General features: G+C 53.7%; 3 protein-coding genes and 1 non-coding gene across 4 annotated transcripts in view; 2 read left to right on the top strand and 2 right to left on the bottom strand.

Annotated features, from left to right (window-relative positions):
* DACRYDRAFT_20436 (6-phosphofructokinase) overlaps positions 1–9,811 on the top strand; it is a 77,833-nt gene extending 68,022 nt beyond the window's left edge. The window contains exons 12-20 of the mRNA XM_040771933.1: positions 6,601–6,888; positions 6,936–7,212; positions 7,300–7,489; positions 7,553–7,875; positions 7,954–8,142; positions 8,199–8,488; positions 8,538–9,078; positions 9,124–9,254; positions 9,301–9,811. Of these exons, the coding sequence (XP_040631731.1) occupies positions 6,734–6,888; positions 6,936–7,212; positions 7,300–7,489; positions 7,553–7,875; positions 7,954–8,142; positions 8,199–8,488; positions 8,538–9,078; positions 9,124–9,254; positions 9,301–9,760 (2,556 nt within the window). The 5' untranslated portion in view covers positions 6,601–6,733 and the 3' untranslated portion in view covers positions 9,761–9,811. The remainder of the gene's footprint in view (positions 1–6,600; positions 6,889–6,935; positions 7,213–7,299; positions 7,490–7,552; positions 7,876–7,953; positions 8,143–8,198; positions 8,489–8,537; positions 9,079–9,123; positions 9,255–9,300) is intronic.
* Positions 9,812–10,029: 218 nt separating this feature from the next.
* DACRYDRAFT_t16 lies at positions 10,030–10,112 on the bottom strand. The gene has a single exon. It is a non-coding gene; the product is annotated as a tRNA-Val (tRNA).
* Positions 10,113–10,976: 864 nt separating this feature from the next.
* On the top strand, positions 10,977–12,190 carry DACRYDRAFT_63041 (uncharacterized protein; the record flags this gene model as incomplete). Its single annotated transcript, XM_040775724.1, has 2 exons — positions 10,977–11,341; positions 11,390–12,190. Coding segments are annotated over exons 1-2 (1,014 nt in total), but the record flags the coding sequence as incomplete, so codon positions are not given.
* A 197-nt stretch (positions 12,191–12,387) lies between these two features.
* On the bottom strand, positions 12,388–12,793 carry DACRYDRAFT_104706 (uncharacterized protein; the record flags this gene model as incomplete). Its single annotated transcript, XM_040767970.1, has 3 exons — positions 12,388–12,530; positions 12,580–12,640; positions 12,689–12,793. The coding sequence occupies 3 exons, from the start codon at positions 12,791–12,793 to the stop codon at positions 12,388–12,390; spliced, it is 309 nt and encodes a 102-aa protein (XP_040631729.1).
* Positions 12,794–13,057: the final 264 nt, after the last annotated feature.

Here is a 13,057-nt window from a genome sequence, read left to right as displayed (position 1 = left end):
ACCGGTGAAGGCGGTGTCACAGAAGACCCTGTCGCAGAGAGGCTCGCAGAAGAACCGCCTGCTGAAGAGCTAGCTGCTGAAGGATCTGCTAATCAACAACCTGCTCCAAACCTTGCTGTAACAGAGCTTCGAGTTGAGAAGCCTGCTGTTGACGATGTGGTTGCAGAAGATCTAGCTGCGGAAGAGGCCCTCGTTGAGAAGCCTGTCATCGAGGTAGCCGCCATCGATAAATCTGCCATTGAGCGACCCGTCGTTGAAGAACTTGGTGGCGCAGGATTTGCCATTGATGGGCCTGCAGAGGAACCTGCGAGTGAAGAATTTGCCAATGAAGAGCCAACAGCTGCAGAGCCAGTGGCTAAAGAGCTTGCCCTTGGAGAACCCACGGCTGAAGAACCTGTCGTGGATGAACCTGCTGCTGCTGAGCCTATTGTTGAAGCAGGAGACGTCGAAGACTCTGCCGCAGGCGAACATACTATTGAACGGGTTGCGGAAGAAACGGCTTTAGGAGGATTCGCCGCTGAGGAACCATCTGCTAAAGAAAGAGTTGCAGAAAAATCTGTCCCTGAAGAATTCACTGCTGCCGAAGCACCTACAGGTGAAGACAAATCTGCCACCAAGGAACTGGCTGCTCAAGATTGGGTTGAAGAACCACGGGTTGCAGCAGTCGACGAGCATTTTGCCGAGGAAGCTGGTTTAAAAGAACCCATTGAAGAGCCCACAGTCAAAGAGGCAGCTGGAGACGACAGCATTCCTGAATTTAAAGCCTCGTCAGATGAAGCAATTGCAGCAGACACTCTCGAGCCTGTTGAAACTGTTCAACCACGCAAGCCTGTCCAGGACTTTGCTGAACACGCCCAAGAGATTCTCCCAGAGAAGCAGGAGACCGCAACGTTAACTGAGCAGGTAGCTGCAGGGGCTGTTCTCGGGGCTGAATTGCTTGCGCATGAACCTGACTTTACGTCAGCGCCGGCGCCGACTATCCTCATTCCACCCGCAGAGGTGCCAGAGGCTATTTCGGTGGAGGCAGGTTCTTCTGTTATTCCCGAGCATGTGCCTGAAAACGTCGATCAAATTCCACCTGAACCTGCTGCGCACAGTGATGTTGCGGAAGAAGAAGAATATGCACCCAATAACGTGGAGAATATTGTCACCGCAGCAGTTGTGACGGAAAGCGCAGGTGCAAAGAATGGTAGCACTTCGCTTGCAGATATCTTGCTTGCTGCCGCGCCCATGGATCCTAATTCTCGCTCAGTGGAAGCTCCGACAGCACCAGCCACGACCGCTGAAGAGAAAGCGGATGAAAGTTCTGTCCCCTCTACTTTCATGAGATCAGAGCCATCCGATTGGGATGGTGAAGAAGACGCTTCCCGTCCCATCGTCTTGACCGATCCTGTCACGGCCAATGAAGAACACGTACAAACGGAATTGCCTGTTGTTGATCATATTGATGCCGAGGCCCAGATGGCACTACACCCTTCAGACGTGATGCCAAAGCTATCGTCGGAAGCTATCACCGTAGCTGCGGAGCACCACGTAGAGGACGTCTCGCCTGCTGAAGAAACTTTCATGGATGAGACGATAGAGCCGCAAGCAGCACAGGAATCAACCCGCTTAGAGGCGGTTGAACACCCAGCGGCTTCGACTCTCCCTAATGGTCACACATCTACTATACCTTCAGAATATCCACAAGACGCAACAGGATCCCACCTTTCGGTACCTCCTTTAGGACCAGAGGAACAATCTGTAACCTCCTCCGATACAACTGCATCGCTGCCCCCATCAAGTCCGCGGAGTGACCTTTCCTCAGCCGGCGATGCTCCATTCCCAACTCATCTCAACGCGGAAGATCTTTCGAGGTTCGACCCATCACGCCTCATGCATCGACACACAACTTCTATCTCCGAAGCCAGCGTTCGTACTGAGCCCCCGTCCTCTCCGGGGCCTGATAATTGGATGTCATCGTCTATACCCGCACACAGTCTTGAAGCTTCTGACTCTGCTGCAACCATACAAGAGACGGATCTCCGTGAACTGGATGCGAGCATGGTATCCCCACAGGAGGATCTTTCAATGTATCTCGCTGAAGTTCCAATGATAGTCGCCACGACACCCACCCCGACAACCAAAGCGACTCTGTATCCTTTGCAGTCAGCACTGACTCCGCGACCTGCCGTGGGCGAATTATCGGAGAATCCTACTGTCGATTCCGCCTCTGAAATGCATGAGGGAGAGGTTGAATCAACAACACCTCAGCCACTATCCGAAGAGCTTGTGGAACATCTCCGAGAAGCACCCCGGGCGCTCACCATACCAGGTTTCTTGGCTGGGCAGCCCAGAACGCTGGAGGAAGATCAGCAATCTGAGTCGGCGGAGACGTCGATCTCGGACGCGAGCCATGTGCCGGTTGCCCCGGGCACTCCCAGGGGAACAATCACACCCATCGGAACTCCAACAGTTGAGGACCGTCGCCTTGTGTTTCCCATTATCTCTCCATCTCCCCTCCGACAGAACGTGGTGTCCGTCGATGACACATACGAGGTACGAAATGCGATCACATTATTGTTGTGGGATACTAAATTATCCCGCAGGTGCCGAACGACCCTGATGCGTCCAACATCACTGACACAACGTTGTCCCCTCCGTTCGAAGACCTTGAGAAAGAAACACCGTCAGTCCTGGCAGAAGCTGCCGACGCGTCTCCTGTTACCACCGCTCCACCGGTCCCTGTTGAAGCGACTGGAGTTGCACTCACTGCAGGTGCCGCGGTTGTTGCGATTGGGCAATCTGTTTCCGAGGCTACATCTATGGGTGTGACACCCACTACCGGTTATCAACCACAAGGCAAGATTGAGCACACTGAAGCTGAATCGAAAGCCAATGAGTGGTACCTCAAAGAATTGCAGTGGTCTATGACCGGGCATCCAGCCGACAAAAAGGCAATCCGTGTCATTACTCAAGAGGTCAACGGGAGTTGCTCTCTCATTGCGCTCTGTAAGGGTCCGTAGTTCGTTGCACCTCCATTGCTGATCTTTCACACAGGCAATGCCTTGATTCTCAAGGGAGATATTGAGATTCTTCCTCCGACCCGCAAGTCGGTTTCGTATGACTATCTTTCGTCTCTTGTGGCAATGTTCCTCCTCACCAATCGTGAATCTTCAAGTCTCGGGGCCGCTCTTTCAGCCTTACCCAGTACTCGCTCCGGTCTTGACGTGGATCCGTCGTTCACAAGCATCGATGGTTTCAAAGCTCGAGTCCGATCCAAAAGTGATGATGGAACGGGAGAATTGGCTCTTTTCCGTCTTGCTGGTGTGCCTCTCCTTCATGGATGGGTGGTCGACCCTAGCGCCGCCGAATACAACATGATGTCAAAGATTGGGGACTACGATTCAGCTGTAGAAGTCATTGCAGCCGGTGATGAACTGACTGGTGGACAACTGGTCGGAAATTATGCAGACGTTTCGCTTGAGGCACTGAACAACCCCCAATGGACTGCGCAACAACGCAGTACTGTGGAAAGTGGTAAGAAGTTGGACTCGAGAGGGAGACAGTATGCTGATCTCCGCTTAGCTATTACTGCGCAAAAGTTCTTGAAATCTTCCAGCCATCAGTTGACCTACCACGGTCTGTTCAGCATTACTTCATCACTGAGGCCACATGAACTTGCCGTTCTCTTCCGAAATTCGCACCTGTCTGTCATCTATAAGCGGCCTGCACTGGATGGTGCAGAAGAAACGTTGTACACGTTGGTTACCGACAGTTCCTTGCGTAATGAACCGGCCGTCGTTTGGGAAACGATGCGTGATATTGAGGGCGCACTTGACTTTGTAGACAGCGATTTCCGCCCATCTAGCACCCTTGGGGGCGACTGGGCCGGTCACAAGGATGCACCGGATGATAGAAGCGAGCATGAAGACGGGTTTTACGACCGAGAGTGAGTTCGCCACGTAAACAGCGTAGAATTCATTCTAACACCATGCCAAGTCTCGCGCTTGCCGAGCATCTTCAAGCTGAGGAAAACGCAAAGGCGAACGAGGTTCCCTCCCAACCTCCTCTGGCCCACACGCGCGACCCAGCATCGCTCAGCGTCCCTACACGTGTGCGACAGATCTCGACTACGTCCATAATGACACAGCATCCTCCTGGTGCTTGGATCAGCAAGTCCCCGTCTATGCCGCAGTGGACCGAGTCGCACGAGACATCGGCAAGCGGCGAGTTCTCCCCGCAGAATGTGTCGAGCGAGTCCTCTCTCCGCAGGGCAGAGTCTCAGAGGCAAACCCACCAACAGGAGGAAGTCAAGATCAAGGAAGAGAAGAAGCGCAGGTGCACCATTATGTGATGCTCTCATTTACCAGCTATTACGAAATTTCTTACGAATCACGATCTCCGCTTAGTCTAACGTTTGGGAAATATTTCTCCATTTTTTTCTTTACTAGTTACGACCCTGGCACGAACACTCCTCATCTCCATATGCCTTCAATCCCTGTTTGCAAAGCAGACTTGTCAATAGATACCCTACTTATGCAATTGCAGTCGTTCGGTCCCATTGCTGGTGCAGAGAACAGGTGTCACAGCTCGAGGAGAGAAGCAGCGGAGTGAGATCATGGTCACTAATAATATCATTCCTACAAATCAAACAACAGCGCCCTTCATGGCCTCTCCCTATCACACATCTCACACCTCGGCATAAGCCAATCATTCACAAACGTACACATCGCACATGCCCACTTCTCGTCTTCATGCTTTCCCGGCCCATCCAGCCTTTGTCCCCTGTCGGGAATGTCCTCCGGTTGTCGCGGCTGCGTAGGTATTGTTGGCCCTAGCCTGGACTGGTTCAGTTCGGCTGGTCCGGGTGGAGGAGAGGTAGGGTTAAGGGTGAGAGGTCGTTTATCTTGCTTCTCCTTCAGTGACGCGGCTTGTAAGGAGTCGCTGTTTCCCTTCTGCTTTCCCTTCCGCTTTTCTTTGCTCGTAGGGCGGCCGTTACCTGCACCATTGGGGGTTGACAACGGCGCATGCGCATGCCCAGAAGAGAAAAATACGATGTCCTCTCCCTGGAACGAGTCCGTGAGCTCCTCTCCAGTAAGGTCGATCACCCCTCCCCGGCCGCTCGACACCACCTGATCGTGCGGATTAACTCCCTGGCCACCACTGCCTTTGCCCTTCTCTCCATTCGTAGGGTGATCGTTTCCTTTAGGAGCAGACGGAGCGTGCGCATGCGCCCTCTCGCTTGAAGAGAGGAAAACGAAGTCTTCTCCCTGGAGCATATCTTCCACATCCGGTAGCTCTTCCTCAGTGAGGTCTATAACTCCCCCTCTTCCCCAGCCCGAAGCTCCACCAGAAGTTCCAGAAGCGCTCAAAGGCGAGGTGCGCAGGAGGTCCAGTTCCTCGAGTTTCATTTGTCGGAGTAACCCAGCGCGGCGCGTTTCGTCGTCGCTCTCGGGCTCATCAACTTCATCGTCATCCTCCTCATCCTCGCTCTCCTCTTCGCTCTTCTCCTCCTCCTCCTTCGTGGGTTGTAGAGCCCGCAACCTCCGCTCAGCAGCCTCGGCGCGCGCGTCCCTTGCAGTTTGAGACCGGACTCTCCAAACCTTCGCCCTTCCCTTCTCCTCCGCACTTCCACCTAGTCTTTCTCCTCCATCTCCGAACAGTTCCTTCCTGACCCTTGCCCCCGGCTTCCTCTTCTTCGTCTTCCCAGTTTTGGCACCTTCCTTCCGATGTGTATGTTTCCTCTTCCTCCTTTTCGCACTTTGCTTGATCCCCGCTCCACCACAAGTATACTCCGGCAGCTCATCCTGCGCAACCTCTAACGTGCCACCAACTCGTGCCCCATCCCCCATCCTGATCCCAGCGCTCCACATCCCATCCCCCTCGTACCCTCTCCTCCTTAGTGCCTCTACTTCCCCATTGAGCTGTCTCCAAAGTGCCTGAAAAGGTGCGGCATGATGCATATGCTTGATATGTGCAAGTTCGTGACAGAACGTATTGAGGAGCCAGTTTAGGGGGTAGAACGTTCCCGATGGACGACGGAGGACGAGTTCGATCGTTTCCCCTGCGTTCCAGTTGCGCCCGGAGAACACCCGGTTGAACTCGTATTCTTCTAGCGAGTTGACGGTAAAACCGTGTTTCTTCATTATGGGTCTAACCATAGCAGTACCTATGGTCAGCGGTTCCCTTCTGAGGTCAGAGACGGTAGTGAGACGTACTTGACCTGTGCTGCCAGCGCCCGCAGAAGCTCGTGCGCGGCTTTCTCATCTTCTGTGGTTGCTGCAGGAAGGGCATTGGTGAAGTTGACATAAGGATTGGGATTGGAGGTCTTTTCATTCAGACGAAGGTGGACCATGGTCGTTGTTGACCAAGTGTTGTGCCTTTCTGTGACTGGAAATGTGTCGACTCATCAAGTAAATGTTGAGAGTCATTCACGTGAGAGTCACATGAATGACGACACTGTAGCACAGCCACAGTCTTTCACGTGCCCGCCCGTTCAACCAAAGAAGACGGGAAAAGGGGCGGCGTCCTCATCAGCACGCCGACGACGGTCAACGTATGGTACAGGCAATTGGGGAACGTGCTTGGGCGCATATATCTTGCTTTGACAGGTTGTAGTCCACCGTCCACCTTGACTCTCAACCTCCATCTCTGTCCACTTCCACTATCCACTCAACATCCACCACCGTCCACATCCTCCACTCCCCTCCTCCCTCCTCCACCATCCAAAACAACAAAAGCGCGAGACACCATGGCACTCCCACCCGATGCCGCCTCATCACACCACGCATTCACAAACACTCCTGAACCGGAACGTAGGATGCGTATTGCCGTCCTCACTTCAGGAGGTGATAGCGCGGGGATGAACGCGGCTGTCAGGGCTGTCGTCAAGGCTGGTATTAGCAAGTGCGTTTTGTTTCAACTATATGCGTCGCGTTCTGATCTGCGTGTAGAGGTTGTGAGTCATACGTAGTGCGTGAAGGATATGAAGGTCTAGTTAGGGGAAACACGGCCCCTCTCACCCCGCGACGGGTTGCACAGAGGCATCTACCCCCCGAACGGCTAGCGCGATTCAGCAACGAGGCACTTGTGAAAAACCTGAGCTTTGGAGAGGGACCGGCACTGAAAGAAGGCGCAGGGGATGCCGACGATGACGAGGAGGGCGGGACGCTTAAAGGGAGGTATATCGTCCAGGTGGGATGGGATGATGTGCGGGGGTGGATGGGCGAGGTATGGTCTTCCGCGTTCCTCGCTGGACATCGGACATCTCGTGCAGCGAGTTTGTGGGAGTAGAAGTTCTGATCATGCGTGGTCTAGGGAGGCACTTTCATCGGCTCTGCCCGTTCAGCCACCTTCCGTACCCCCGAGGGACGCTTGAAGGCGGCGCATAACTTGATCAAGGAAGGCATTGATGGACTCGTAGTATGTGGAGGAGATGGCTCCCTCACGGGTGCGGACAGACTGCGCTCAGAGTGGCCGGAGCTGGTACAACAACTGTTGGCTAGTGGTGGGTTTACTGTTCCGTCAAATATGGTGCGAGACGGGAGTGTTGATAAACTGCGCCAATTAGGGGAGATCAACGAGCACCAAGCCGCGCTCTACAGTCATCTCAAGATCGTTGGGCTCGTCGGGTCAATCGACAACGACATGGCGCTCACCGATTTGACGATTGGCGCGCCTACCGCCCTCCAACGGATCTGCGAAGCCATCGATAACATCAACAGCACCGCGGCGTCGCATAGTCGTGCGTTTGTGGTGGAGGTTATGGGGAGGCATTGTGGTTGGTTGGCGCTGATGGCGGGCGTAAGTGCGGGGGCGGACTATGTGTTCATCCCTGAGCAGCCGCCCAAGAGCGAACCTTGGGAAGAGGAGATGTGCGAGGTTATCAAGAGGGTACGTCCGTATTCCTCAGTGTTCCGCTCTGTTAGTACCTCTCACCACCGTGTACTAATGTTCTATACCGCTGTGTAGCACCGTGAGGTCGGCAAACGCAAAACGATCGTCATTGTCGCCGAAGGCGCACATGATCGTGACCTCAACCCGATCAAAGCAGAAAAGGTCAAGGAAGTGTTGTCTAACGTCCTCAAGCTTGATACGAGGGTGACGACGCTGGGTCATACCCAGAGAGGAGGGAGGCCTGTGGCGATGGATCGGATTCTGGTGAGCCTTACGTTTGAAGTACGAGATGCAACATCGCTGATCCGATGCTGTTGTAGCCCACGCTGCAAGGCATCGACGCTGTGAACGCACTGCTCGAAGCTACCCCATCTCAACCGTCGTACATGATCGGCATCCGCGAGAATAAGATCCTGCGTATCCCCCTCGTCGACGCAGTGCAGCAAACTCAGGCTGTAGCGGCAGCGATTGAAGCGCGCGATTTTGCAAAAGCGATGGGCTTGCGAGACCCGGAGTTTGATCAGTTTGTTCATGCGTTTAACATGACGAGCACATTGGATAAGGGGAATCGGCTGCCCAAGGAAAAGAGGCTCAGGGTGGCTATCTTGCAGTACGCCTCTTATATATACCGAAGAACGTGGATGACTTATTGCTTGCAGTATGGGTGCCCCTGCTGGTGGGATGAACGCCGCTACCCGCACTGCCGTCCGGTACTGTCTTTCCAAAGGCCACAAGCCACTATGCATCAACAACGGCTTTAAGGGCCTACTGGATGACAACGTTGTCGAGCTCTCCTGGCTCAAAGTGGACAATTGGACCGCACGGGGTGGTTCCGAGCTAGGGACAAACCGTACCTTGCCGGATATTGACCTCGGCGGGCTAGCGACTAAGTTCCAGCAACACCAGTTCGACGCGCTATTCATGATCGGCGGGTTTGAAGCTTTCTCGGCTCTCTTGATCCTTGAACGCGCAAGGAAAGACTACCCGGCGTTTAATCTCCCTATGGTCCATCTTCCAGCTACGATATCGAACAACGTCCCCTTGACGGACTTCAGCCTGGGGTGTGATACCAGCTTGAATGCGCTGGTAGACGCGTGCGACGCTATCAGGCAGAGCGCGTCCGCAAGCAGGAACAGGGTGTTTGTCGTCGAGACCCAGGGCGGGCAATGCGGGTATATCGCCGCAGTGGGTGCGCTGGCCGTAAGTGTTTTACCCGAGGGCTGAGCAGAGCGCTGATGGCTACAGACGGGCGCGGTGCTTGTTTATACTCCCGAGCAGGGAATAAATCTGGACACTCTTCGCGCAGATGTACGCTTCCTCAAGGCGAGGTTCATGCTTGATGAGAAGGGGAAGAGTGAGGGTCGTCTTATTCTCAGGTATGAGAATCGCTCCGACTGCTGTCTTTCGCTGAAATTGGCCCAGGAATGAGAAGTCTTCCGATGTGTACTCCACCGAACTGATCACGAACATTCTCAAAGAAGAAGGCGGTGACCTCTTCGACTCCCGCTCCGCTTCTCTGGGGCACACACTTCAAGGCGGCATCCCCTCGCCCATCGACCGGGCGCGTGCTGTCCGCCTGACGATGATGTGCATGGAGTTCCTAGAAAGGCACGCACATGAGCAGCTCCAGTACCCACCGCACCGGAGGCGTGGGACCCGCGACACAGCAGCGGTAATCACCATCCAAGGCTCGATGATCAAATTCGTCCCTGTGGACGAGATGGTGCAGCACGCAGATATGAAGAAACGGAGAGGGAAGCATACGTGGTGGGAAGGGATGAAAGACCTTGCCGAGCTCCTGGGTGGGAGGACGGACCTGGTCGCGCATAAGTTTGATGTTAATCCGCCGCATCATCATGAACCGTATCAGGCGCCTCGCTGATTGGGACATTAATCACCTATGGTACTGTATTTAATGCTAGGGACTAGTCGCACACTTCAATATATTGGTTTTCACCTCTCAATCTGAGTGGTTCGCTCCCGTTATCCCCATGGTAAGCTTTGGTGTTGACGGTACGTTTCTCACTACGAAAAAGTGGCAATCACCGAATAGAAGACGTTTTTTTTTTGAATTAAAAAGTAACATTGAAAGTGTAAATGCTACAAAACCTTAAATCCCTCGCATACCGAAAATCGACCAAAATATCGAACTGTCTCAGCCGAGGATCGAACTCAGGACCTTACGCGACCACATAATGTGAGGCGTACGTGATAACCAACTACACCACCGAGACGAGACTTCCTGTCTCCCAAATCTCAACCTCATGATTATGTAGTTTTCTTCACTTTTTTCGTAGCTAGAAAGCCTATCCCTCGACACATTCCAAGTTTCGTACCGCCAGAGATAGGTTCACTTAGAAAGCAGGTGTTGATCCTTTTGGCGTACCTCCGATCCCTGTAATACAAAGCATGAATGAGGAGTTATGGTTATAAGTGGTTTTTTTCAAATTACTAATTTATCTTTATTTTTTGATCGTTCGGGCTCGGATCCTCGAGCTGCCGTTATTATGTCTTCAGAAGTACGGCCGAATGGGAAGCCAAGAGCGAGTAGAAAGTTTACCGAACAACCGATTGGTGATGTGACTCTTGGGATCGGGCCGCTGGTGAGAAGATTTGGTATTGCCCGGGCCTGAGAATCACAGGCGAATATGTAGACAGAAGGTCGTGCCCTTCATTTGTTAACCAATTGAAGACAACATCCCTCAGTGAACGCTTTCGCCAAGGCCTAGGTTATTCGTTCCATGCAAGATAAAATGGCGCCTCAGCCTGTATTGACAGTGATCCAGAGACACTAGTCAGCTAGTGGATCCACCACCACGTAACCCTATCCACCAAGCCTCCCGGAACGCCGAAAACTCACCAAGCAAGAAAGCAGCAGCGCACGTTCAGGACAACGGAAGCGCGGACCCACGTGAATTGTCAACATGGTCAGGGACCGCTGGGAAGTTGCTGTCCGCATGTTCCTCATCGTCATCCCATTTGGCTTCCTTCCTCCATTCCCGTGCCCAACCCGGCCGCCCGCTGTCCTCTTCCACCATCCGCATGAGAAGAATACTGTCCAGCTAATGATATCAATCTAATCAGACACGTGCTCTACTGCCGTCTGATGTCTGTCGGTCATGGAGACACGGATTGTCCGAAGGGAATATCTCAGACAGGCAATGAAGCAGTACATAAACAGCAATTCATGACCGCTGGAATGTAGTCCACGCAGGCGAACAGTCTTTCAACAGTGATATCAAGCATCATCATGCAGTTCACTAGCTTCGTTGCGCTTGTGCTCGCCGCTTCGGCCTCGGCGCTCAATATCACCGTTCTCCAGCACGGTGTGCCTCTGGCCCCTAGCCCGCTGCCTCTTCCTGGTGCAGCCAAGGACTGCGATGAGATCGTTAACGCGTTCTCCCATCTTGGGAGGACGACGGTTTGGAACCTTGTGCAGAAGATCAAAATGCAGGGTGATACTGTGCGTGCTATCATGCCTCAGGAGATCTGATACTGATTGTAAACGCAGTACGAGCCCGAGGGCCTTGTTCGCATCGGTGACGACCGCTTCTTCGTCTCCGCCGGCGAGTACACTGCACCCACGACCTCGTACGGAAACGGCACAATCATCAACGGCACTGATCGTCAGCCCGGTGCCGGCTTTGCCCACATCATCATCTTCGATGGGAACGGCACTCGCATCGCCGACGCGACCCTGACCCAGGAAGGTGCGATCGAGTACCACAACGGCGGCATCGACTACGACGGCAAGTACATCTGGGCTACTATCGCCCAGTATCGGGCGAACGCCACTGCCACGCTCGTGCGCATCGACCCCCTCACGATCGACATGACCACCATTCTGCATATTGCTGACCACCAGGGCGGTGTGGTGCACGACGTAGACACTGGCAACCTGCATATGCTCAACTGGGGCAGCCGGAATGCCTCCACCTGGAACCTCAACTACGTCGCTGCCCCGTACCCGGAGTTCACTCGCCCTCGTGCGATCACTCGCAACCCGTCGTACTACGCCGACTACCAGGACTGCAAGTTCCTCGGCCACCCAGCCCAGTTTGACTACCGCGGGGTGATGCTCTGCTCTGGCGTGACGGGCATCTACGGGACGCAGATCGGAGGCATCGCTATCGTCGATCTGAAGACTATGGTCCCGCTCATGGAGGTGCCCATCACGATGATCAGCGACCTTGGCGTGCTCGTCACCGAGAATCCTGTCGACGTCGCTATGGTCGACGGCAAGCTCCGTGTGTACTTCATGCCTGACCAGCATAACTCTACTCTCTACGTGTACGAGCCTACTGCTGCGAGCCCCTTTGAGTTCGGCGGTGGATTCGAGTAGATGCTCTGACACGCATTTCACCCACCCTGATTCTTGGTCGGCGGGAAAGGTAGCATATATGCGCGGAATTTCTATCGGAATATCCTCTATCTTGGTAACAATCATGTAAAAGGCATGTGCCGCATGGCCCACAACCGTAATAAGAATAACGTCGCTTCTCGACATGCTCAGTGCTTGCCCTGGGAAGGAACTTTGCCGCCGTCCACTGCATCCTGAATACCCTCGGCTGCCTTCTGACCCGTTCCTCCGATGGCTCCCTTGGAAGTGAACAGCTTGCCGATGGTGCCGTTCTTGTCAAACGGACCACCAACTATGGTCAGTCAGCATATGCGCTCCGCTGAGAGAGAGGAGCTGAACACCTTTCTGGGCGGTACCGCCAATTGCTCCATCAGCCTCGAACTCCTTGCCGATAGAGCCATCCTACACATGAATCAATACCTTCGCTCGATGACGAACGTACAAGCTGACCTTCTTGAGCGCGCCAGCGGCGTCTTTCAGCGTGTTGCCGGCAGAGGAGTACATCCTGGCCGAAGCTGGGGAGAGGACAGTGCGACGAATGGCAAAGAGGGACATGATGTATTGCGGGTGTTCTCACTTGGGTTGTGTTCAATGGGGAGCGAATGGGCTTGCTTTATATAGGAACATATTGACCAGGAAGTAGGAGAGAATCTAAGGTTTGGAGGATGACGTCTTTCCTTCACAAGGATCTCGATCTCGCCGATCACCTCAGACATCTCCCTCCCCGTCACAAAATTGCGCATATTCTTGCTACACCGTAGACGACGACCAGATTAGCTTGAATTACATATGAACACATATTCATTAGAAACAGTTTGT

This window comes from Dacryopinax primogenitus, assembly GCF_000292625.1.
Source record: "Dacryopinax primogenitus strain DJM-731 SS1 chromosome Unknown DACRYscaffold_3, whole genome shotgun sequence".
In the NCBI taxonomy this organism is placed as follows: domain Eukaryota; kingdom Fungi; phylum Basidiomycota; class Dacrymycetes; order Dacrymycetales; family Dacrymycetaceae; genus Dacryopinax; species Dacryopinax primogenitus.
The sequence above is the reverse complement of the archived record's forward strand: the minus strand, read 5'-3'. Positions and strand labels throughout refer to the sequence as shown.